The following is a 26,528-nucleotide window of genomic DNA, read 5'->3' on the forward strand; positions in this document are numbered from 1 at the left end:
TGTCCATATCCTCACCATGTCTCTGCCTCCCGTTTCTGTCAATAGGGCTTGCAGAGGACTGCTCTGGGGATGGGCCATAGCTCCATGGCCCAGTGCAGAAGGACTCGGGTTCGATTCCCAGCAGCCCACATTAAAAGGATCTCGGGTAGCAAGTGCTGGAAGAAGCCTGAGTTCTCGGCCGGTCAGAGCAGGCAGGCAGTCCTGGGCTAGAGGGGCCAATGGTTTGGCTCGGTCCATAAGGCCATCTCAGATTCAGGCTCCTCTTTGGTGCTGCAAATCTACTAGTAGGACTGCAGAGACCCATGTTCAAATACCTTAGTCAGTCCGTCAGTTATTTGTGCAGCCAATGGACCATGACCACCTTCAGATACTCACTCAGGCCTGAAACTCACGGAGTGGCTTGGGTAATAGTTCTCTCTCTCTCTCTCTCTCTCTCATAGGAAGCTGCCTTCTACCAAATCAGACAATTGTTCCATTTAGCTCACTACTGTGTGCATTGACTAGCAGTGGCTCAGTGCAAAGTTTCAGGCAGGAGTCTCTCCTAGGCCTACCCAGAGATGGTGCCAGGGGGTGAACCTGGGACCTTCTGCCTGCAAGGCATAGGAACATAGGAAGCTGCTATATACTGAGTCAGACCATTGGTCTGTCTAGCTCAGGATTGTCTTCACAGACTGGCAGCGGCTTCTCCAAGGCTGCAGGCAGGAATCTCTCTCAGCCCTATCTTGGAGATGCTGCCAGGGAGGGAACTTGGAACCCAGATGCTCTTCCCAGAGCGGCTCCATCCCCTGAGGGGAATCTCTTCCAGTGCTCACATGTCTATTCTCCCATTCATATGCAACCCAAGTGGACCCTGCTGAGCTAAGGGGACAAGTCATGCTTGCTACACCAGACCAGCTCTCCTCTCCATAGACCAGCTCTCCACTGCAGCCCCATCCCCTTTGGGGAATATCTTATAGCACTCACATGTAGTCTCCCATCCAAATGCAAACCAAGGCAAAATCTGCTTAGGAAAGGGGACAAGTCATGCTTTCTACCACAAGAGCAGTTCTCCTCCCCTGGACTAGTACGCTCTCTCGCTCTCTCTGTCTCTGTCTCCCTCCTTCCCACCCACCCACCCGTTCCTCTCTCTCTCACTAGCCCAATTCAAAGGGCTGTTGTGGAGATAAAATGGGATATAGTTTAGTATATTCTGCCCTATCTTTTATTTTTAAAAAGAAAATAGCAAGTTCCTGTCCCTTACGATGAACTTCCAGGAGCCAGAGCGTTAACTGGACAAGATGGCCAGGGGGTGGGGTCAGGAAGGGAGGAGGCTTCAGGGTCTTCAACTTTCCCAGGACCAGCAAAATCAGAACAGACTGTGCAAAATAGCAAACTAGGCAGAACAGATTGTGCAGAATCAAAGAACAAAGCTGCAAAATAGGCATAATTGGGGTTTTCCAGGTGTGGAATCTGCAGATAAATTTAGCAAAGGGCCTCATCCAGCCCTGGATATAATGTGTGTGGCTTATGGCTGTCTCCTGTTCAGGGTATGGAACTCCAGGGCCTAGAAAAAATCAAACAGAGATTGACAGTAAAGAAACAGGAGGAGAAAGTGGTAGAGCAAACCCCCTCCCAAAACCTCCTGAAGATGAATACTCCTCTTCTCTTCTGCGTCTTCAAGCGTGAGTAACCGATTCAGCAAGAGCGTAGCCAAGGAGATGAAAACTATGCTTCTTGCTTTTAAACTATCCCAAATTTAGACCACCCATGGAAATGGAATAAAGTGTGCATGCTTTCTTTGGGTTGTGGGATTTTTTAATTCTTTTCTTTTATGCTGGAAAAGATCTAGGCCAATGTTCTTTGCAAGGCCCAGTGGCTAGTGGGGCCCGAATAAGCCCTAATTGTGGCTCCCTGATAGGGTTGCCACATTCAAGCTTCCCAAATCTGGGTAGCCTAATTTGCATATTATGCAAATTATGTTGGCAACTTATTTGCATTTTTATTTATTTATTTATTTATTTGACAGGTTTTTATACTTTCCCCTCCTTCTCCGCCCTCCCATGTGATCGGATCCAGAGTAAAATCCGGGCAGTGCATTTGAAATCCATGTAAATCCGGGTGGAATTTAGCAGCCGGGTGGAAGAGCCAAAATCCTGGGGTTACCCTAAATTCTGGGGGACATGGCAACCCTACTCCCTGGCTAATTGCTTATTGGGCCTGTATGAAGCTTCAGACAAAGCTGAATACACCAAGCAGAGATGATGTTTCTTACTGTGCCGTCCTACGCTTTGCCCAGCACTGGTGGGGCTCCTTTAAGGGAAATGCAGCCCTCTTGAAGGCATGCACAGAGTGCTGGGAAGTGTAGCTCTTCCCAGTGTTTCCCTCTGGAGCAATAAAGAGAGGACTCCATCTCTCTGAAAGGGCTCTCCCAGCACTGAGAAAAGCATAGTACTGTGCAGAGGTCAACACAGTATGAAATGGCTTTCACACTGAAAGAGTATTGGGAAAGTGGCCCCCACTTGGAAAATAGTGAAGATCAGCGATCTACAGAATAGGAGCTGCAGATTTGTGGAATATTGAAAGGGGAGGAGAGAGCAAGAAGCCTGTAGGCGCATGGAGACCCTGTTGTTATTCCAGACCCACCTACCCTCAAACAGTCCAAATGCAGTCTTCCCTTGGGAATTCAAAATTTTGCTTCCTGTATAAATGAGTGCAAAAAGATTTAATTTACATGTGACTGCATCCTTTGTTCTGCTCCCAACATTTTTAGAGAACAAAGTGTCTTTATTTTAACAATAAAGGTGTACCGTCGAGTTGGTGTCAACTCCTGGTGCCCACAGAGCCCTGGTGGTTGTCTTTGGTAGAATAGAGGAGGGGTTGACCATTGCCTCCTCCCGCGCGGTATGAGATGATGATGCCTTTCAGCATCTTCATAAATCGCTGCTGCCCGATATAGGTTAAACATACCAGCGGGGATTCAAACCAGCAACCTCTTGCTTGCTAGGCAAGTCATTTTCCCGCTGCACCATTATTTACCTTGATGAAATTCATCATTATTTATGTACGCATTGTGTTTGTTGTATTTTTGTTAAGCCAAGAAGTTATTTTTTGTTGTCTAACAAAAAATATCTTGTGTTTATTTTTTATTGGAATTGGTATGTTTGTAAGCTGCTTTGTTAAAAGAAACAAGGCGTAAAAATAATAATTAGGCTGACAGGATGCAAGCAGAGTAGGAGTTGAAGGCGATGGGCTGAATTGCAGGGAAACGATTTGGTTTTCAGATTCAGAAGTCGATCACTCATGCAATGAGTGTATAATGTCTAGAGGTACAGAGAAAAAGTTATTCACAGGTTGTGTTGAAGATGGGTACAGTACCATGCATTTCAAGGGCCTGTATCCATGTTCACTTTTCAAATGAACACAGGTACACTATGCACACACAAATATGTACAAGTGTACAGACAGTCGTGCTTTATAACATCTGAATAGGGCTTATATCTTAACAAGCCAGGACAAAGGTACAATGCACTAAACCCTTCCTTCTTTCAGATCCTGTCTATTATCAGCTGCGCTGCTACATTTACCAAGCGAGGGACCTGGTAGGAAGTGGTACTAAGGGCTCTGCAGGTGCGTAACAGAAAGAAGAGTCCCCTGCCCTCTCTAGCCATGGATAACTGGTCCTTCCTTGCCGTTTCCCCATTATATGTCCGCCCAGATAACCAGTTGCATTCAAATGTACATGTTCTTCCTTTCCTGAAGTTGGAAGGGATGCAGCTTAGGTCTTTCCCTGCATTTCAGATCACAGGTTATTATTTCCAGGAGTTCCAATATTTGGGCCAGCACTGGTGGAGGAAGAAGGGTTTAACCGCTGATCTAAATCCCTCTCTCCTCAAAGGTGCTGCTACACCCCCTACACACACAGTGGGCTGACAGGTCCAGGCTCAAGTCCCCATTTAGCCATGAAGCTCCCTGGGTAACCTGGGCCAGTGGTTTTTCTCTGAGTTTTCCTGACAGGTTGTTGCGAGGATAAAATAGGGAGTGAGAGAACCATCCATAGCATCCCAAGCTGCTTGGAAGAAAGGTGGGAATGAGGCTATGTGTAGCTCACCAGAGGTGCATCAGAATCTAATCTGGCCCACCACAAAATTTTAGTTGGACACCCCTGGCATAGTGCATTTGCAAGAGAGAGAAAATCCAAGCCCCAACATTTATAGGAGGGGGATCTTTTGTGGGGGGGATTCTTGTTGCACCCCCTGTAACTTCCTGCTGGATCCGCCCCTGTGAACTCGATTCAATGTGAACTAGATATTCACCGTATTCATAATGGGGATGTGAGTGTGAGTGCATGATATATTGTCAAGTGTGTTTGTGTGTGTATATCAGCAAGGGGCCCATTTTAAAATCTTGTCTCGGAGCCCACTCCAACCTTGCTACGCCCCTGAATCAATACACCCTGCATAAAAATACAGGTCTCTCTGTCACGCCTGCCTTTTTTCCTCTAGGGAAGTCAACAGCAGCTCTTTCGAGAAGTGAGCTAGACCAGGAAACTAGCCTGAGAGTAGGGGCTGAATGAATCCCCCCTCCTCATACAAACCACTGACCCATCTGGAAGCCTCAGCAGGCTGCAGCTGCTCTGAAGGGCAGCAGAGTGGATGTAAACTGCCCTGAACCATTTTTGGAAGGGCGGTATATCATTCAAATACATAAATAAGAACAGTGGGAGATCAGAGCTGAGGTCTCCAGCAGTGGGTCTGTTTTGGGCTTGGGCAACTCGAGTTCTAAACAATCTTAGAATTTGAGAGGCAGAAGGGACCTAAGAGGTCTTCTACTCAGTGAAGAGGCCTAGCCCCTTCTACCCAGTGCAGGAAATGGCTATGGCATCCCTGAGAGATGGCTCCCCAGAATCAGTGGTTCCTCATTGGAGTTGGGGATGATTGGGTTTGACTTTCAGACTCTCCCCCATCTTGGTTGCCCTCCTTTGAACCATATTCCAGTTGATCAATGTCTTGCTAAAAAGTGTGTGTGTGTGTGTGTGTGTGTGTGTGTGTGTGTGTGTGTGTATCTATCTATCTATCTATCTATCTATCTATCTATCTATCTATCTATCTATCTATCTATATCTTAAACATACCCATCGCTAATCCCATGTGTGGCAGCTCTCGCAAGAGTTCGCAAGCGAGCTGCCGGGGGGGAAAGCGAATGGGCACAAGTGGATGGATGAGTGAGAGAGCAGCGGTGGGAGGAAAGCAGCAGCAGGGGGAGGAAAGCAGGGGCAGCAGGAGGAAAGCAGCAGGCAGGAAGGCGGGGGAGGGTAAGCGGTGACCCCAAATGGGCTAAGAACTGGGGAACAGCCGAGGGGGAGGGCAGAGGTGGGGGGGAGGGGAGAGGCAGGGGAGAGGAGGGAGGAGGGCCGAGAACAAGGGGCTGAGAATGGGGCAGGGGAGAACCTAGAGGGAGGTGGGAGGGCCGTGGCAAACTAGAGGCTCAGATGCTCTGCGCTCGGCCGAGCTAGTTGTTATTGTTGTTGTCATTCCTCCTCCCCGCCTCTTGATATTTCTCCCATGTTAGATCCTGTGGCCCACGTTTCATTCCTTCACATGAGCCAATGCACCAAGGCCATCTCTGGCACGCTGCACCCTTGCTGGGATGAGACCCTTCTCTTTGAGAACATCCTGATCTACGGAGATCCTCGGGGCACTGAGCAGAATCCACCGGTTGTGGCGCTGGAGTTCTTTGATGGCCCTGCAGGTGTACGTATTGGGTGTGGGGGCGTTGCAGTCCTTAGCCTCTCCTAACAACCCCCTCGGCTGCACAGAACACAGGAAGATAGGAAGCCGCCTTATAGCAAGTCAGAACCTTGCTCCATCTCACTCAGGATGGTCTACACCAGGGCTGCTCAACTTCAGCCTTCCTGCAGATGTTGGCCTATAACTCCCATAATCCCTGGCTATTGGCCACTGTGGCTGGGGATTCTGGGAGTTGTAGTTCAAAAATGGCTGGGGGCGGGAGCCTAAGCTGAGCAGGCCTGGTCTACACTGACTGGCAGCAGCTCTCCAAGCTTTCAGGAAGGAGGTTCCCCCAGCCCTACCTGGAGATGCTGCCCAGGATTGAACCTGGGACCTTCCGCATGCAGAACAGATGCTCTGCCCCTGAGCTACAGCCCCATCCTCCAAGGGGATGGTCTCACAGCAGACGGTGCTCGCAGGTAGTCACCCATCCAAATGCAAACCAGAGCAGACCCTGCTTAGCAACAGGGACGATTTGTGCTCGCTGCCACAAGGCCAGTTCTCCACCTCTCCAGACCACATTCCAAAGGTATCCCAAGACCTTTCACCCACAGCCTTTTACTGCATATCTAGGATAAGAGCACAAGAGGAGCCCGGCTGGAATCAGAATTCTACTTTTGTTGACAGAAGATTTCAGAACAAAAGAGCTCCGCTGGAGTAGCCGACCTAGCTTGGTCCACCTAGTCCATCACCCTGTTTCCAGCTGGTGCCTGCTGCACATTTCTGGGAAGCACCAAGCAGAAGCTCCTCTCCAACAGCTAATATTCCAAGATAGACTGCTTCTGAACAAGAAGGCTTGGTTTGATGGTCATGCTTAGTAGCCGCTGCTGGGCCATGCATTTCTCTCACCCTCAGTGCTGCCCAATCCCGCTGCCCATCTCCTGGCAGATGTGGGGAGATGCACACATGCCCTACCAAGAACACTGGCTGTCAATATGACTCCAGGGCACTTTCGACCCTGCAACAGGGTCACGTCAGATCTCGGAAGTGTGCTTCCACACTCCCAGCGTTGTGACACTACAGTCCCTACGCAGACAGCAGGGTTCACATTGCCAATGCCTTATCTCCCATTTAATCACTGCGATGTAGAGCTAGGACGTTGTCTATCCGGCGTAAGGAAGTTGCTCTTTTTCCTGGTTGTTAGTTGCTGCGAGACTGCTCCCTCTGCTGTTTACGTTTTCTATGCGACTTGCCTGAACGGAGGCATTTTGCTGCTGTTGAGCAGCTAGTCTGGAAAGCGCCTTGGCTCGGTTCAGGGTGGGGTACCTTTCTTGAAAGCCTGACCCCCCCGCACACCTGGGCCCCACATGCCCCAGAGTCCACCTCTCCTTGCCACATGCCACCTTCAAGCATCTCCCTCTCTGTGTGTACACACACACACACACACACACGATACTGACCAGCATCCTCCTCTTCTTCTTTCCTTTTGTTCTTTGCAAACTGTTCAAGGAATGCGGGGAGAGGCACTCCTTGCAAAGAACTCCGAGGGCAGCCCCAATAACCTGCCACCTGAGATGACTGCCTCACCTTGCTTCATGAAAGGACCGCCCCAGATGGAGGATGCCTTCATCTTGAGGATGCTACAAATGTTTTATCAGTCCTCCTTCTAAAAAACAAACAAACCACCAGTTACCGAATGATTGCATAGTGCCCACAGATGAAGAAGGCTTATCGACTACGTCTCACACACCCCTGTAGGCCTCACGTCCTCTCTCCTTTTCAGGGCCACTCTGAGTTTTTCATGGGGAGGACTCTGTGTTCTCCTACAGTGTGCCTGGATCTCAGCCAGCGGAGGCTGCCCCGTCTCTACAGGCACGCCATCCTCAGAGAACAGGCGGAAGCCGGTCACCTCCTAGCTGCTTTTGAGCTTCTTCTGGACAAGAAGGTAAAGCGGACCAGGGAGAGAGGGAAAGAGAAGCTGGTCTTCTGCCCAGTTCTTTAGGAATAATATAGGAAGCTGCCATATACTGAGTCAGACCCTTGGTCCATCTAGCTCAGTGTTGTCTACACAGACTGGCAGCGGCTTTTCCAAGGTTGCAGGTGGGAATCTCTCTCAGCCCTATCTTGGAGATGCTGCCAGGGAGGGAACCTGGAACTCAGATGCTCTTCCCAGAGCGGTTCTACCTCTTAAGGGGAATATCATACAGTGGTCACAGGTGGGCACCCATCCAAATGCAAACCAAGGCAGACCCTGCTTAGCAAAGGAGACAAGCCATGCTTGCTACCACAAGTCCAGCTTTCCTCCCATCACTGCCACTGACTGGCAGTGGCTCTCCAAGATTTCAGGCAGGAGTCTCTCCCAGCCCTACCTGCAGATGCTGCCAGGGATTGAATCCGGGACCTCCTGCCTGCACAGCTGATACACGGTACCACTGAGCTGTGGCCCTGTCCATAAGGGGAATATTTTGCAATGCTCACATGTAGTCGCCCAACCAAATGCAAACCGGGCCAGGCCCTGCTTAGCAAAGGGGACCATTCATGCTCACTACTGCAAGCCCAGCTCTCCTCCCCAGGTTTCGTTAGAGTCCCAGAGTAGTCCTACTCTCTTGAACAGCTCCCGGCATTCATGTCAATGAGGCTCGTTGTGTCAGAGTGGCTTTGGAGTCCCTATCACCTAACGCAGAGGAAAGGGTCAAAGTCTGCAGGAAGATGGTTGGCTTGGGTTTCTTGTTTATTTGGAAACATTGCAGCAAGCTGCATTATTATACCGAGTCAGACCCTTGGTCCATCTAGCTCAGTATTGCCTACACTAACTGGCAGCAGCTCTCCAAGGTTCCAGACAGCGGTTTTTGCCAGTCCTACCTGGAAATGCTGCCAGGGAGTGAACCTGGGCGCTTCTGCCTGCAAAGCAGATGCTCCTCCCCTGAGCTACAGCCCTATCTTCTTTTGCCTTTTTAAAGGAGCTGTTTATGGTGTGGATGCTTATCCGCTTTGCCTCTGGACAAAGAGACTGTGCAGGTTTTGACGTTTCCAAAACCTGCTAACCTGTTTGACCAGAGTGCCAGTGGGGCGAAATATATGTGTGAGCACACCATGAGAAGCGACATCTTTCCACTTCCAACGCCCTCCCTAAAATGTTGCCAAGAGAGGCACAGCGTGGGACATTTACAAATTGGGCCTCACTTCTCTCTACCTTCTCCCTACAGGACGGGTCCATGGGAAAGCACCCCCCTCCTCCATGGATGGATGGCATATACACAATCCCTAAAGGAATCCGGCCCATCTTGAGGCTGATGGCCATTGAGGTGAGCACAAACTTTGCCCGGGATGTCTGTCAGAGAGAACTAGCATGGTGTGTAGTGGTTAGAGTGTTGGTTCGGGCCCCGGAGACCCGAGTTCAAATCCCCATTCAGCCACAAAATCTACTGGGTGACTCTGGGCCACTTGTTTCTCTCTCAGCCTAACCTACATCACAGGGTTGTTGTGAGGAGAAACATAAGTATGAAGTATACCGCTCTGGGCTCCTTGGAGGAAGAGTGGAGTTAAAATAAATCGATATGGTAAAATGGTGAGTTTCTGAAAGGTACCAGGTGGGGGTAAGGGCTGGCCTGCGCTTTGGATTTGTAGCTGGTCTTGTGGTAGCTTTAGACATAAGGAGAGCTGGTCTTGTAAAAGTAAAGTGTACCATCGAGTCGGTGTCGACTCATGGCATCCACAGACCCCTGTGGTTGTCTTTGGTAGAATACAGGAGGTAGAATACAGGAGTTGACCATGCCCATTTCCCGCGCAGTAGGAGATGATGCCTTTCAGCACCTTCCTATAGCGCTGCTGCCCAATATAGGTGTTTCCCATAGTCTGGGAAACATACCAGCGGGGATTCGAACCGGCAACCTCTAGCTTGCTAGTCAAGTCATTCCCCCACTGCGCCATTAGGTGGCCTAGCAAGCATGAATTGGCCTTAGCTAAGCAGGGTCCACCCTGGTTGCATATGAATGGGAGACTTGATGTGAGAGCACTGTAAGAGAGTCCCCTCAGGAGATGGAGCCACTCTGAGAAGAGGAGAAGGTCCCAGATTCCCTCCCTGGCATCTCCAGGATAAGGCTGGGAGAGATCTCCTGCCTTGGAGAAGCCACCACTGCCAGTCTGTACAGACCAGGCCTGCTCAACTTACTGTTTTTCGACTACAACTCCCATAATCCCCAGCCACAGTGGCCAATAGCCAGGGATTATGGGAATTGTAGGCCAATATCTGCAGGAGAGCCTGCAAAACGTTGAGCAGCCCTGGTGTAGATAATACTGAGCTCGATTATTTGGTAGAAGGCAGCTTCCTATGTTCCTATGTAGTGCAAATACTATGATAAGTTCTTACTAGGGATCCAGGCCTGAGGCAACAGGTCAGCAGAGCCCCAATTGGCTCCCCAGATCACCTGAGCCGGCTGGGCTGACAGGCTGCAGTACTCCTCACAGCCATTCTCTGGATGGCACTATGGAGCAGCATTGGTCAAAGCAGGTCATATGTTCATCTCTGATCATATCCACGTGATCTGACTGGCTGACTGGGTCTTGTCTTTTGCAAATAATGATTGTGATCTTTGCACAGATCCTGGCCTGGGGCCTCCGGAACATGAAGAATTACAACCTGCTGGCCATCTCCTCTCCGAATCTCCAAATTGAATGTGGAGGGGACTATATTCAGACCCCGCCCATCAAGAATCTCCAGGAAAATCCCAATTTCTTAATTAACGTCTATCTCATGAAAGTGGTAAGCAGCCCTCTAAACCACATGGGGACAGTTCACAAAAGGTGGATCTTGGGACTAGAGCGGAAATGAATGCCCCACCAAAAATTAAAAAGTAGAAATTCACCAACATTTCAAAAGATGATGACCAAGTTTTGAAATTTACATTTTCAATTTGATCTTTTGCCTGAAATTCACATACCTTAGACTTGTTGTCATCTCTTGGTTGTATTGATTTTTAGAAATCCATTAAGTTTTGTTTCAAGTTTAAAACAAAATCACATTATTAGAACAAAGACAGAGTTTGATAAATTAGCATACAAGAAACAAAGGAGTTTCTGCCTAAGATATAAAATATTCTAGGAGGTGTACCAGCAATCCCTCAAAAACTTGGAGTGAGATGGGGTTAAGATTTATAAGAAGCAATACATGGTAAGGTTTGGACTTGAAGGCTCACATTTTGCAGTTTCTTTAAATTTATAGGAGGATTGCTATAAGAAGGCATGCAAATTGCGAGCGCTTTCTCACAAGCAATGAAAATGGGCTACCCGGTTTGCAGGGAGGAAGCCCAAAAGCGCTTATCTCCCCGCAGACGATCATTCCACCGTCCGGGGGTGGGCGGATCGCCCACCCAGACAAGCACCGGCTGCTGCCAGCAGGTCTGGCATTCGGGGTGTTGGAACACCCCACCCCACCCCACGGAGCTCCAATAATGCACTGTGCGAATGCGCAGTGAATTATGGGGATCCCCCCTCCCCTCCCTGAGTCTGTCAGCTGTGGCTGCAAGCAGCCACAGCTGACACATGAGCAGAAAAACAAGGTTAGGAGAGTCCTTGTTCTCCTAAATCAGTTTTGAGGGGAGGCTTCATAGGCGGGTTTGCTGCCACGGTGCCGCCAGGATTGGGCCCGATCCCGGCAGTTTACACACGCGTGCAGAACTGGACTGGGCTCCCTTAGCCTAGTTTTGCACGTGCATGTGAATAGCCTCTGTATCTCACACCTTGGAAGATTGCTTTAATTTTGACAAGTATCAAATATGAAAATATCATCAGCTGCCAGTTGTCAAACACTAAACACCATTGCATGCTGTCTATCAAAAACGAAATACCATTGCCTATTTTCTATCAAACACCCAAAGAAGGAGTGCTTGAATTGTAGTTTACAGTAAGAATGTTGTCGTTCCTGATGCATCTTCAGGAGATTCCTGAGAGCACGATGAAAACAGTAGAGAGGAAATACCAAAGAGTATTCTTTCAAAGTTTCTATCACTTGCTGAAGAGGCAACCCCCTTTTCTGTGTTGTGTCTTAAAATTTCAACTGAAAAGCAGCTTGCTTCTTCAGCAGCACAAGCAGCTGTGGTGGAAATGCCAAAGAATGTCATGAGTGTGTGTGCATTTCATTTCCATGCATACACATGGTGTACAATTACTGTAAGGTAAGAACATGTGATACTTGGTATTCAACAAGCAAGTCCAAACTGCGTCTTCATCATCTTGGTTTGCTGGAGTTACCCGGAGGTTGAGGTAAGCAGAGCAGACACCAACGAGGTGAGTTTCCTTGTGAAGACACAGCTTTAGAGGTGCAGGGTTTTTCTAATCCTTGTTTATGTGCAAATCTGCAGTCAAACAGTGTTAATCTTCTAAAGTAGCATCAGTTACCCCTGAAACAAACAGCGTTCCTCCCCCTGTTGCTGAGGTTCCTTTTCTGAAACCAGCTGTAACATGTGGGTGTCAGTCTTCTTTGCTAGCTACGTTGAAACTGCTTCACTTTCTCCCCAGCTCCCACCTAAATGAGTAGGGTGTGTTCAATAGCTTGCAGCCACCAGCCATCAAAAGCCATCAACACTCACAGGAACATAGGAAGCTGCCATATATTGAGTCAGACCATTGGTCTATCTAGCTCATTATTGTCTTCACAGACTGGCAGCAGCTTCTCCAAGGTTGCAGGCAGGAATCTCTCTCAGCCCTATCTTGAGATGCTGCCAGGGAGGGACCTTGGAACCTTCTGCTCTTCCCAGAGCGGCTCCATCCCCTGAGGGGAATCTCTTACAGTGCTCACACTTCTAGTCTCCCATTCATATGCAACCAGGGTGGACCCTGCTTAGCTAAGGGGACAAGTCATGCTTGCTACCACAAGACCAGCTCTCCTCTCTCCACTCATTTAATCAAGCATTTCTCAGCCATCCGTGCCCATATTAAGAGCATCTTTTTTAGCTCTTTGCTACCCAAATGCCACCTGGTAGTTATCTCTTCATTCAGCACAGTGCATCCTGCATTCCCGTTACAATATCAAAGCTTAGGAATCAGAAACACAGGGGGAAACACAGCGGTGTTTCTCATTGTCCCATCGTGGGTAGGTCCCAGCCTCATCATATACGTCCTGGAAATACTCACACTTTTATTTTGAAACACTCTCACAACAACACTTTGTTTTTCCTCAGTACCTGCCCATCGATGATGACTATGCCCCTCCCATCGAGCTGAAAGTGGTCGACCACAGAGAGTTTGGATACAAGCCGGTGGTGGGCCAAGCAACCATTCGAGCTGTGAGCCAGTACTTCTGCGACCCATGGGAAGAGGGGAAGAGCCATAATCTTCCTACCAGAGGTGTGTATTACTTACTTTATAACTTCTTAGGGGCCCTGTGAATGCAGTGCTGTCCGATTTAGCTCCCAACGGGGCCGTTGGGAACTAAATCACCCCCCCACGTCTGACATCGGATGCTGGGGGGAGGTCTGGGACATGAGGCGCGGCTCCTGAGAGGAGGTGGCCTGGGTTCTTTGAACCCATCCGCTCAATGGTGGCTCCGCCCCTGGCCTTGGGCCTGATGCAGCACAGATGTTCTTAATGTCCGTGGGCTCAGTATAATTAACCGTCAGTCAAGTGGGAGGAGCTAATGGAATTATGTGGCAAAGGGAAGAAGGAAGGCTTGACAACAAAGAGCAGAACATGTATCAGATTGAAGACTACTCTCTCAGGACAGTCACAAGCTCTTTTGCTTCTGTGTGGGGGTAAGCTGTGCAAAATGCTTGTCTCACCAGCCATTTAACAGCTCAGTGTTTCTGAGTGGGGAGGGGCTTGAAAAGGAGCTGGGACTTGAGACCCAGTGCCCGCCCCCAGAAAACAGACAAAATGAACTGCACATAAAGCAGGCTCCCACTTCCAGCAGGGACTCCTGTCTTTGTTTCCCCCCCCACCATACTCAGCCACAGGCTCGGGTCACACCTACACACCATGCAACATTTTGTTGTGAGTCCACACTTGTTGCTAGTAATATTTATTTATTCATTCATTAATTCATTTACATTAAGATCCTGCTCTTCCTCCGAGGAGCTCAGAGCAGTGTACATGCTTATTTTTATCCTCACAACAACCCTGTGAGGTAGGTTAGGCTGAGAGAGACATGACTGGCCCAGAGTCACCCAGTGAGTTTCATGGTAGAATGGAGATTCGAACTCGGGTCTTCCCAGTCCTCGTGTTGTCCCTCCCCGTTTCTAACATCACGCCTTGGAGATGTGCAGCTCATTCCCTGTTCCCCGATTCTTCTCTTCCCCAAACAGCCATTTCCAAGCTCAAGATGAAAGAGGTGAGTGGAGACCTTTGTGGACCTTTGTGGGAGTGCTTGTGGGAGTGCTGCAAAGTGCACCTTTGTGGGAGAGCTGCACCTGTCTGGCGGGCAAAAGGTCCCAGATTCCATCTCGGATCCTTCCAGATTAAAAAGATCTCTGGTAGCAGGTGACGGGGAGGGTCTCACCTTTCCCTGCCTGAGTCTCTAGTGAGCTGCTGCCAGTTGGAGTCAGTAATATTGGGCTAGATGGAGCAATGGCTTGGCTCAGTAGGAGGAAGCTTCCTGTTGGGGAGATGCCATCGCTCACGGGCACAGCAGCTGTTTTGCATGCCGGGAGAGCCGGGTTCAATCTCTGGCATCACCAATAAGGCCTGCAGGTCGCCAGTCTTTGAAGGATCCTTAGAGAGCCACAGCCAAGCAATGCAGACAGAGGCTCCCCAGCACAATCTTCCTGGGAAACTGGCTCACCCTTCCCAGTCCTGTCCTTGAGACCCCCAGGAGAAGCTTCCAAGCCTACCACCAGCACCACCACATGCAGCCTGAAGACCTCTGAACTTGTGGCTCCTCCTGGTTGAGATCCTTTCCCTTCTGTTTCTTCTCGCAGAGACTGAGCAAAGTTATCCAGAAGCCGTGGTGGTGGAGGGTGCCCAAGCCGCAGAAGGTGCGTCCCAGGCTCAAGGTTGAGACTTGCCTCGCAGCAGAACTGTGTGTTCCTCCAGTTCAGAAAGTGCCTGAGCTGCTTTCCTCTCAGATGCTTCCCCAGAAGCCCTCGCTGGAAACAACAGCCGGTCTGGGGTGAACCCCTTTAAGGCTAACCAATATATTATGGTGATCGGGGTTCTGACAAGCCAGAGCTCTTCTTTTCAAGACACCATGGCATTCCTCCTTTATTTCTTATTCATTCGTTGTATTTATATACCCCGCCCCCATATAAAATCTCTGGGCAGTTTACAGTTAAAACCCAACCACAATTAAAACCCTAAATCATATGAAACAAATTAAAATAGCCATCCATGAAATTTAAAACATTGTCAACCAAAAGCCTCAGCAAAGAGGTGCTTTTTCAAAAGTCTCTTAAAAACAGCCAGAGATGGGGAGGTTCCGATTTCCTTTGGGAGCATGTTTCAGACACCCAGGGCAATGCTAGAGAAGACGCAGTTTTGGGTCGCCACTGAACGAGCCAGTGGCAACTGCAACCAGACATCCCCTGATGATCTTCATAGGCAGCAGCAAGCATGACTTGTCCCCATAGCTAAGCAGGGTCTGCCCTGGTTGCATCTGAATGGAAGACTTGATGTGTGTGAGCACTGCAAGATATTCCCCTCAGGGGATGGAGCCGCTTTGGGAAGAGCAGAAGGTTTCATGTTCCTTCCCTGGCAGCATCTCCAAGATAGGGCTGAGAGAGATTCCTGCCTGTAGCCTTGGAGAAGCCGCTGCCAGTCTGTGAAGACAATACTGAGCTAGATAGACCAAGGGTCTGACTCAGTATATGGCAGCTTCCTATGTTCCTAAGGAGACACTCTTAAACGCCCTGGGCCAAGCCATTCAGGGCTCTATAGGTAATAACCAGCATTTCTTACGATGGTAAACTGGGAAGGGCACGCAGGAGGTGGGTGCAGGGTAGGGTTGCCATATTCAAGCTTCTCAAATCTGGATGGCCTAATTTGCATATTGTGCAAATTGTGTGGCAACTAATTTGCATGTGTGTATGTATGTGTGTATTTGGCAAATTTGTATAATTTCCGTTGCTTCTCTGCCCTCCCATGTGATCGGATCCAGAGTAAAATCCGGGTAATCCAGGCAGCGCATGTGAATTCCGTGTAAATCCAGGTGGAATTTAGCAGCCGGGTGGAGGAGCCAAAATCCGGGGGCTACCCTACATTCCCGGGGACATGGCAAGGCTAGTGCAGGGGCTATAGTTCATCTGTTTCACAGGCGGAAGGTCCCAGGTTCATTCCCGGGTAGCATCTTCAGGTGGGGCTGGGAGAGACTCTTGCCTGCAACCTTAGAGAGTCGCTGCCAGTCAGTGCAGACAATACTGAGTGAGATGGATCAAGGGTCTGACTCAGTAGAAAGCAGCTTCCTCGTTCCTCCTATGGCACCGTCCTACCCCACACTTTGACCCAGCAGATTAATGAGGGTGGAGAAAACACCACCAGAGCCTCCACTTGCCTCCCCCGTGAGCCTGTTCCCCTCCTCTGACCTAGGTGTTTGCTAGCAGAGGACCCAAAATCAGGGGCGCACACTCAGCTCCCAAAGCGGGATAGGACATTTGCCCTACCCAGTTTACCATCATGAAAACCACCCTAAAGTAAAGTTGTGCCATCAAGTCGATTTCGATTTCCCAGAGCCCTGTGGCTGTCTTTGGTGGAATGCAGGAGGGATTTGCCATGGCCTCCTCCCGCAGAGTCTGAGGTGGTGCCTTTCAGCATCTTCCTCTATCGCTGCTGCCCAATATAGGTATTTCCCATAGTCTGGGAAACACACCAGCAGGGATTCGAACCGGCGACCTCTGGCTTGCTAGGCAAGTTACTTCCCCACTATGCCATTAGGTCCCCTCCTAGGTTTTTGCTAGCAGATGACCCAACATCAGGGGCACACACAGCTCCCAAAGCGGGATAGGACATTTGTCCTACCCAGTTTACCATCATGAAAACCACCCCTTCTGCCTTTCATTTTGTGTTTCAATGAAGCAGGGGAGTAAATGATGGAGGGTCCCCAAAACCAGACTCCTGTTTGTTACCAGCCATTCAGTGTGTGACATTCATTTTGGAATAAATGGAAAGGGACACAAGTGAGGAATGTCCCATATAGATTTCCATTCTTTCTGGATTTCTGGAAATGAAAGCATCCTGTCTGGTTCCAAGGATACGCAACCCCTTTTCCTTAACAGCTGGTTGCCAGTCACACATGCTTCCACCTTACAAAGCCCGCATGAGCTTTTCACGGGTTGCACAAAGGGGAGGAGAGCTGGTGTTGATGAAGCAAGCATGAATTGTCCCTTTTGCTAAGCAGGGTCCAGCCTGGTTTGCATTTGGATGGGAGACTACATGTGTGAGCACTGGAAGATATTCCCCTCGGGATGGAGCCGCTCTGGGAAAAGCATATAGGTTCCAAGATAGGGCTGAGAATCGAGAGATTCCTGCCTGCAGCCTTTGCCAGTCTGTGTAGACAATATTGAGCTAGATGGACCCATGGTCTGACTCAGTATATGGCAGCTTCCCATGTTCCACTTCAGCCTTACCATTTTTAGGAAGAGAGCTGGTCTTGTGGTAGCAAGCACAACTTGTCCCCTTAGCTAAGCGGGGTCCACTCTGGTTTGCATTTTGATGGGAGACTACATATGTGAGCATATATTCCCCTTGGGGAAAGGGCCACTCTGGGAAGAGCGCCTGTGTGCTTGCATGCAGAAGGTTCCAGATTCTCTCCATAGCATCTCCAGATAATTCTGAGAGAGACTCCTGTCTGTAACCTGAGAGAAGCTGCTGCCAGTCTGGGTTGACAATACTGAGCTAGATGGACCAGGGGTCTGACTCGGTATAAGGCAGCTTCCGATGTCCCTGTGTTATGTTGCTATGTAAGCAGGGCGCGCTTCATGGTTGCCACATGCCACAGGGATCCACAATCAAATGTCTTTCTCACTTTAGAAGGCAAAGGAGAAAGCGGAAGAGGAGGAGGAGGAGGAGCAAGTGGACTGGTGGAGTAAATATTACGTGGCGACAGGGGATCTGGCGAAGAGCGGCGGGCACTACCTGGAGAGGGGGTTTGATTCGGTGAAGGTGCGTTCCCAGGGTGACCGCAAGCCGGCTGGAATGCATGAAGGGGCTGGGGGCTCCCTCGGCACTTTTCCAAACTCACATGTGCAAGAAGGAAGGAGCGGTTTGCACTGGACCATCAGTAGGAAGGCGGGGTGCTTTGCCCTTCTGTCCAAGCTAATCTCTTCTGGAAGTGCCCCGCACAAAAAAGTGTGCTGTGGGAGTGTTTCAGTTGAGAGTGTTTCAACTGAGAGCCCTGCCTGTCCTTGTAGCCTGCAGCTCCACCCTGACTCTTAAAGGCAGGAGCCCACGGACCTCCAGTGTTTAAAATGCATCATCGTTTTTCAGGGGTAGGTAACCTTCCGTACTCCAGATGTTGCTGAACTACAACTCCCATCATCCCCAGTCACAATGCATTATGGCTGGGGATGTTGGGAGTTGCGGAGTGTCGAAGGTTGCCTACCACTGGATGAGCCGGCTGGCCCTGGGGTGGCCAGTACCATCATGAATGTTCCTTGTGATTTTCGACAAGGTCTACGCCCTTAGAGATGGGAAACAGGTGATAGCATGGGCTTTCAGCTTTCTGCATGTCATCAGGCTTTTCTTATCCTGGCATCAAGCCTGTAGCGGCCAAATTTGCAGCAGTGGAGTTTTAAAAACACAAAAGCTACTATACACTTTTGTTGATGTTGTCAGAGGAATGGAAATGGAAATTGGCAGGAATGTCTTCCGAAGATTACTCCATGGAGAGATTACAGCAATGTGTTCATTGTAGCCCTAACCTTGACCCTTTCCTTTGTACAAAAATGACTGCAATGTTACCCTAATCATTTGGGGGTAGGGATAAAGCTGTGAGTGAAACGATGTTTTCATCTATTCTATGATTATTATTTTATTCTATTCTATTTCTATACCGCCCTTCGAAAAATGGCTCAGGGAGATTTTACGCAGAGGAATAATAAATAAATAAGATGGCTCCCTGTCCCCAAAGGGCTCACAATCGAAAAAGAAACATTAGATATACACCAGCAACAGTCACTGGAGGTACTGTGCTGGGGGTGGATAGGGCCAGTTACTCTCCCCCTGCTAAATAAAGAGAATCGCCACATTAAAAGGTGCCTCTTTGCCCAGTTAGCAGGGGCATTTTCCATATCTAGGAGGGTAAGAGTGAAGTTGTGCCATCGAGTCAGTGTCGACTTCTGGCGAGTCGACTGCAGAGCCCTGTGGTTGTCTTTGGAAGAATACAGGAGGGGTTTACCATTGCCATCTCCCATGCAGTCTGAGATGATGCCTTTCAGCATCTTCCTATATCGCTGCTGCCCAATATAGGTGTTTCGGGGATTCGTATCAGCAACCTCTTGCTCCCTAGGCAAGTGACTTCCTTGCTGCGCCATTAGGCGGCATTGGCAAAAATCATGATGAACATTCGTCCTCTGAGATGGTGCTGAAGGCCAAAATTTGCAGGCCAGGCTCATGGACTAAATTGGGGAGGGAATATTTTTGCCAACAGTAGCAGTCATGCAGCAGGGCAATCTGGATCAGGACCATGACCCAGAGGTTGGGGGTACTTTACCTCTGCGCCAGCATTCCCTCTCACGGGGATTCCCAGATGTTGTTGACTACAACTCCCATAACCCCCAAGCAAAATCCACTGCAGCTGGGGATTCTGGGAGCTGTAGTCAACAACATCTGGGCATCCTTGTTAGAGGGAACACTGCTCTGTGCTGTTTTCCACCAGTGGTCTTCTCCAAAGCTGCTGTTATGATGGCGGGTTGTTTATCAGCTGGCAAATGTTACAGAGGTATCTCTCCCCTTGCACCATGGTCCTGATCTGAATTAGCCCCGCCAGCAACAATACTTTAGAGTTTTTTAAAAAACCTTGATTAGATGACATGTTTCGTTAGATGAAATGGGCCTGCCTTTGGCAGCTGGACTGCAGCATCAGTTTCAGCACCTAGCAGGTGCATAAGATGCAGGGAGCCATCCTGGTCCCCTCTGACTTCTTGCAGGTGTACAGCTGTGAGCTGGAGGAAGTGCCCGAGTTTCATGGCTTGCAGGATTTCTGCCAGACCTTCAGGCTGTACCGGGGGAAGGTGGTAGATGAATCCTTTGAAGACCCCATGGTGGGGGGCGAGTTCAAGGTGAGAGCTGTCCCAAAGTGTATCTGTTTCCTCTTCAGCTACAAAAATCTACAGTCATTCCATGTTGGAGAGTCAAAAGGATTTCTGTTCATTCCTTCCTGAAGTCGAGCAGCCAGCTTTTTTCTGGCATGGCTCCTGTGCCTTATTAAAGTAAAGTAAAGTTGTGCCTTCGAGTCGGTGTCGACTGCTGGTGACCACAGAGCCATGTGGTTTTCTTGGTAGAATACAGGAGGGGGTTACCGTTGCCTCCTCCCTCACAGTATGAGATGATGCCTTTCAGCATCTTCCTATATCGCTGCTGCCCGATAGAGGTATTTCCCATAGTCTGAGAAATATGCCAGTGGGGATTCGAACCATCAACTTCTTGCTCCCTAGGCAAGTTACTTCCCTGCTGTGCCATTAGGTGGCTTGTGCCTTATTACAACTGCATAAAAGAACATTAGGTGAAGATCACAGTTTCTTCAAGTCAGAAAAATGGTTTGCCCACTTAATCTCTTGCTTGCCACACACAGTTGATAGAAGCACAGGAGCCTTTCCCAGAAACAAGGAAGCAATCTCCCCATTGTTTGTTTATTTACCATATTTTTATACTGCCCAAAGCTTATGTCTCTGGGCGGTTTACAACTAAAACTAGAAATGTTGAAACGCTAATTAAAATAGATAAATGACAACCGAGAAATTAAAACACTGGTTAAAATAAATGAGGACAAAAAGTTAAAACATTACAACAATTTAAAACCTTAAAACAATATTTTAAAACAATGTTAAAACTATTAAAATGGTATTTAAAAGCCTGGGTGAACAAATGTGTCTTTAAAGGTTTTTTTTAAATTGTCAGAGATGAGGAGGCCCTTATTTCAGCAGGGAGCGTGTTTCAAAGCCTCGGGGCAGCAACTGAGAAGGCCCAGCCCTGAGTAGCCCCCAGATGAGCCGGCGGCAACTGCAAACGGACCACTCCTGATGATCTCAATAGAGAGTGGGGTCCATGACCAAGAAGACGTTCCTTGGTTTCATTGGTTGCTTAATGAAAACTCCACTTTCTTTGCAGGGGCTTTTCCGGATCTACCCTCTGCCAGAAAATCCAAATGTTCCACCCCCTCCGCGCCAGTTCCAAGGGCTTCCCGAAAATGTTGCCCAGCTGTGCCTTGTCCGGATTTACATCATCCGGGCATTTAATCTCCAGCCAAAGGACAGAAATGGACTGGTAATACTCTGCGTATTCCTCTATTTGCCTGGCATTATTCCTTCACACGACCTATAATTTTTTCTAAAAAAATAAATTAAACAAAAAGAAATATTATAATCCATATGAACGATTACATAATCAAATGAAGGGTGGAAGAAGAATACAAACAACCAAAAGGGAAGGAAATACTTTTCAAAAACCCTTAATCATTACATAATATGTAAATAAAGTCAATTTTAATACGGGGTGGGGGAGGGCTTCCAAAGATGTTCCGAAGATTGCAAACAGTTCATTAAAATTAGGCCAGATTGCTAAAAACTCCTCTTTGCCATTCTGAAAAGAATTCAAATGTCAACAGGGAACACAAAACAGTTGTCCAAAGTTAAGATCAGATATGGCTCTGTCCTTCCAAAGCTCCCCATTCTCAAAGGGTCTATAATTCACTAGAATCATAACTGAGTGGTGGGAAGTTCCTTTGACAAGGTCAGTTCTCTTGGGTGAAGAGAAGTCTGATTTAGGGTGAAGACAGTTGATGTGTCCATTTTTGGAGCAGTGGGGCCGGTTGGGGACTTCCTCATTGTGTTTTCGTACAAATACACATTTTTTCTCCCAGGGCAAGTTCTGGCAGGGGGGTGGGGGGACCTATTCACTCGGGCTTTTAAAAATTGATTTTTATTTTTTTTTAAGTTTTTAAAATGTTTTCTACTGTATTTTCTATATTTCTTGTGTCATGATTTGTTTTTTGTGTTTTATGTGTTATTGGATTTTTTTTTAAATGTTGCATTGTGAGCCACCTAGAGAACAATTTGTTATGGGGAAGCTAAGAAAATTTACTGTTGTTGTTATTATTAAGCTGCCTTCAACTGAGTCAGACCCTTGGTCCATCTAGCTCAGTATTGTCTGCACTGACTGGTAGCAGCTCTCCAAGGTCTCAGGCAGGAGATTTTCCCAGTCAACATGGAGATTCTGCCAGTGATTGGATCTGGGACCTTGTGCATGCAAAGCAGATGCTCTGCCAATGAGCTACAGCCCCATCCCCCATGGGGAATCTTTTATGACCGTGCGCACATATAGTCACCCATCCAAATGCAAACCAGGGTAGGCCCTGCTTAGCAAAAGAGGAAATCCATGCTCGCTACCACAGCCATCTTTTCAAAGATGGAAACCAAATGCTGATGTCTGTACAGGTCCTTTCTTCCATGCCCTGCCCACCCACCCACCCCATAACTACTGTCTCTCCTGTTCCATGTCCTCCTCCAGTTGAATGTGAATGGAGTATTATGAGGAGAACGTCGAAGTTTTCTCCCAGTTTCTCACACTGATCTGTGTCTCCTTGCAGTGTGACCCGTACATCAAGATCAAGTTAGGGAAGAAAAAGATTGGAGACAGAGAGGAGTATATTCCCAACACCCTGCAGCCCATCTTTGGGAGGTAAAGCCGCTTAACTATCCAGCCTGATTTCACCTCTTAATTCCTGCACACGCAGACACCCCTTTACCGTGCCTTCTGCAGGACATACGAACTCTCCTGCTCCATCCCAGTCGAAAAGGACCTGAAGATCTCCTTGTTTGACTTTGACATCTTCCCTCCCGACGACCTCATCGGAGATACAATCATCGACTTGGAGAACCGACTCATGTCCCACTATGGGGCCAACTGTGGGCTTCCGCAAACATACTGCGTGTGAGTTGTGGGGGCGGGGGTGCCTTGGGGAAACACAAGGTGGCTGCCGAGGAGGGCTTGTCTTGTGGGGGGGGCGGCACTTTTCCTGCAGCGGCCCCAATGTTGGCAGTCTTTGGAACACCGAGATGTTTCCTGACCCCCCAGTCGCTTCTCCCCACACAGCTCTGGCCCCAGTCAGTGGCGTGATCAGGTTCCACCCACAGAGCTGCTGGCAAACTATGCTTTTCTGAAGAACATGCCTCCGCCCGAGATCAGTGACAATGGGAGCAAAGCCGTTTTCCTGGGCAAAGCTTACCAGCTATCGAATCTAGGTGAGCACCTCAGAAGAAGCTAGCAGGGAGCAGAGGGTGGGGGGGGGGGCTTGAGCTTGCTGAATCTGGGACCTTGTGTGTGCAAAGGAAATGCTCTTCCGCCGAGCTCTGGCCTCATCCCCAAGATGGCAGACATGGGTCTCCCCTCCAGGCACTGACCACACCAAGACCTGCTTAGCTTCAGCAAGGTGGCTGTCTTATGTACTGTAGGAAGCTGCCATATACTGAGTCAGATCCTTGGTCTATCTAGCTGAGTACTGTCTACACTGACTGGCAGCAGCTCTCCAAGGTTTCAGGCAGGAGTCTTTCCCAGCCTTGTGATTACTCATCTCCTTACCTGGAGATGCTTCCAGCAGATTGAACCTGGGACCTCCTGCATGCAAGCCAATTTATTTCAGTGTGTGCAGGGAAATTGCCCGATGGATCGTGTGTACTTTCAGGTTCTTGTACTGCAGAATTCTTGATTATTACTTTTTTAAGCCAGCATACACTCAGCCCCATTCAGAGTCTCCACGGAGTTATTCGCACTTGGCTTCAGGCTTCGGGGTAAACGTGGAGTGAAGCCACTTCGAAGTCCACTCGCGGCATTGAGGAAAGCAGCCCCTCCCCTCTGCTCTCGGTTTTCTTTTGAAACAAGTCCACATGGCATGCTCCGTGTTTTCCTTCTAGCCAATGAGAGGGGTGGGGAGAGAGAGCTCCTGCAGAGATAGATCTGCATTTCTGAAGAGAGCATGCCTCTTATTGTGCTCATGGTTCTACGTCAGTGCCTCTCCTATTTGCTCCAGCGTTTTCAGAAAAAGTAGCTTAAAACCAGCATTTTAAAAACCCGGACATACATCGAGATAAGCTAGAATTTGCATCACAAAGCCCGGTTTGTGCATGGAGTGGGTCCAAGGATCTCGAAGAGACTTCGAGGTACATTTGGCTGGTGTGCGAGCGCACACACTCTCTTCTGAAGGAGATCCGGGGCAGAAACCCTGTGTATAAAGCAGGCCTGCTCAACTTCGGCCCTCCTGCAGATGTTGGCCTACAACTCCCATAATCCCTGGCTATTGGCTACAGTGGCTGGGAATTATGGGAGTTGTAGTCCAAAAACAGCTGGGGGGGGCCTAAGTTGAGCAGGCCTGGTGTAAAGCCTCCAGCTTCCTGTGATCTGTTACATAGCTATCCGTGTAACGTAACTGCTGCAAATATTTATATACCGCTTTTCAGCAAAAGGGCTCAGAGCAGTTCACACAGAGAAAAAAGTAATAAATAAAGAAGATGGCTCCCTGTCCCCAAAGGACTCACAATCTAAACAGAAACACAAGGCTGACACCAGGAACAGCCCCTGGAGAGATGCTCTGTTGGGGTTGGTGGTGCCTCTTTGCTCAGATAACAATGTCTTGGTTGTGTTTGTCTTGTAGAGCCCAAAATGCCTTCCCACGGCCTCCTAGGTCCCGCCAAAGAGCGCATGGCCCTCCACATCCTCCACACCTGTAGGCTGGTACCCGAACACATAGAGACCCGTACCCTCTACAGCAGTATCCAGCCAGGGATTGAGCAAGTAACTTTCTCTCTCATGCTTTGGGTTTTCACTACATACTCCATGCTCGCTGCAAGGACTCATTTCTAGGAGTCATGGAACTGGGAGTGAAATCCCAGCTTCTGCCTCTATAGCTTTGCATCCCCTGAGAATTGGGGAACTTGCAGCTAGGCACCCTCTACTTAAACCTGTTTGCAACCAGTATAATGATCATGAATCCCTTCACAGGAACCTGGGAACTGTAGTTTTGTAAGGGATACTTTGCCCCTTCACAGAACTACAGTTCCCAGGAATTCTTTGAGCAGTCGCTGAACAAGTTTGAAGCTGGTGTCAGTGTTGAGTGTAGACATGCCCTTAAAAGAGCCAATATCCTTTGGATAAGAGAAAACAGAGGAGGCTTATCGTTTTCTCCCTGGGGGATATTCTTCACTTTTTACGGAGAATCCAGACAATGCATCCTTGAAATGCAGCATTTTCTACCCTAGAAAAATCGTAGAGTAGGATTTGAGAGCTATGCCAGGGATTGCTTTCTAAATCCTGTGCCTTTCTCCTATCGAGGGGAAGGTGCAGATGTGGGTTGATGTCTTCCCAGAAAGCCTTGGTGAACCAGGACCGCCATTTGACATCACCCCAAGAAATCCCAAGAGGTAGGTGCAACGAAGAGACACACCAACTCACACACACCAAGATCCTCTGAAACTCGGAGCAAATTGCAGCCATCCCCTAAGAGCCAGGAAGAGCCCTTTGCTGGCTACAGGCCTCCCAGCAGAGCCAGCCCCTGCCTCACTATGCAGACTAACAGGCTATCCTGATCTATCTGAGGGGAGCTTGTACCCCTGCCTATTCAAGATGCTTATTCCCAGAAGCATGGATGCTTGCTCTCATATTTCCTTTTAAAGAAAGAGCAGCTATATAAATAAATTTAAGCTGCTATATTTAAGCTGCTTTGAAGGCCTTGCAGGTAATAAAATACAAATCACACCTCTTGCCACACAATCCAGGGGAAAGCCGGCTCACACAGGCCTCCGTTGCTCTGAGTTACAGGGGTAGAGTCAACCATCCCTCTCCCCATCCAACTCAGCTCCTGTGCAAAATGTCATGTTTAAGCTGAGACACAGAATGGGCAGTTGGGGGCCTTGGATGCCATTGAGACCACCAGCCCCCTGCTTGATAGAGGAAATCCAGAGCTAAAGTATCCCTGAGGATTGACTGCTCAGACTTTGCTTGAAGATCAACAGCAAGGGAGAGCCCCCAGCGCCGCCCCCCCCCCCCATCATTTTTAATTGGTTCAATTGTCAAGCCACTCTAACCTCTCTCAAAATAAAGTGTGCCGTCGGGTCAGTGTCAACTCCTGGTGCCCACAGAGCCCTGTGGTTGTCTTTGGTAGAATACGGGAGAGGTTGACCATTGCCGTCTCCCGCACAATATGAGCATCTTTCAGCATCTTTCCTATATCGCTGCTGCTCGATAGAGGTGTCGCCCATAGTCTGGGAAACATACCAGCAGGGATTCAAACTGGCAACCTCTAGCTTGCGAGTCAAGTCATTTCCCCGATGTTTGCTCAGAGGACTCCATTTCCAGACCCCTGGGCCTGAGATCATCTTTGCTGCCCTCCTCCAAGCATTTGCAAACTGGCCCTTAGCCACCACTAAGTGGGAGCACCAGAAAGCTCCCAGGCACAGGGGAGGTTCCCAGGGGCCTTCTTTGGTGGGGCTTGGCTCCAGCAAGAAAGGGCTCTTTTGGATTCCACCCCTCGCCGGCACCCAGGCTCTCCCCTTCTTCCTTCCTTCAGATACGAACTTCGCTGCATCATCTGGAACACCAAAGACGTGGATTTGGAGGACACCAACATTTTTGGAGACAGGATGAGTGACATCTATGTGAAAGGGTATGTGGCAAGTGGGTAGAGCAGGGCCA

General features: G+C 48.9%; 1 protein-coding gene across 12 annotated transcripts in view; it reads left to right on the forward strand.

The window, feature by feature from the left end:
- FER1L5 (fer-1 like family member 5) overlaps positions 1–26,528 on the forward strand; it is an 87,983-nt gene that overhangs the window by 52,638 nt on the left and 8,817 nt on the right. For 2 of the 12 annotated variants that reach the window (XM_053270218.1, XM_053270213.1), the window contains exons 30-47: positions 1,526–1,661; positions 3,529–3,606; positions 5,548–5,729; positions 7,489–7,650; positions 8,912–9,010; positions 10,306–10,467; positions 12,884–13,049; positions 14,003–14,028; positions 14,615–14,671; positions 17,658–17,789; positions 19,775–19,906; positions 20,955–21,110; positions 22,432–22,523; positions 22,605–22,775; positions 22,938–23,086; positions 24,493–24,632; positions 25,170–25,258; positions 26,404–26,499. In XM_053270218.1, the coding sequence (XP_053126193.1) occupies positions 1,526–1,661; positions 3,529–3,606; positions 5,548–5,729; positions 7,489–7,650; positions 8,912–9,010; positions 10,306–10,467; positions 12,884–13,049; positions 14,003–14,028; positions 14,615–14,671; positions 17,658–17,789; positions 19,775–19,906; positions 20,955–21,110; positions 22,432–22,523; positions 22,605–22,775; positions 22,938–23,086; positions 24,493–24,632; positions 25,170–25,258; positions 26,404–26,499 (2,225 nt within the window). Of the gene's footprint in view, positions 1–1,525; positions 1,662–3,528; positions 3,607–5,547; positions 5,730–7,488; positions 7,651–8,911; positions 9,011–10,305; positions 10,468–12,883; positions 13,050–14,002; positions 14,029–14,614; positions 14,672–17,657; positions 17,790–19,774; positions 19,907–20,954; positions 21,111–22,431; positions 22,524–22,604; positions 22,776–22,937; positions 23,087–24,492; positions 24,633–25,169; positions 25,259–26,403; positions 26,500–26,528 lie in introns of those variants that run through there. The other 10 variants (XM_053270214.1, XR_008311153.1, XR_008311154.1 and 7 more) reach the window with 10 other exon arrangements.

Source organism: Hemicordylus capensis, chromosome 8 (genome assembly GCF_027244095.1).
Source record: "Hemicordylus capensis ecotype Gifberg chromosome 8, rHemCap1.1.pri, whole genome shotgun sequence".
NCBI classification, from domain to species: Eukaryota; Metazoa; Chordata; class Lepidosauria; order Squamata; family Cordylidae; genus Hemicordylus; species Hemicordylus capensis.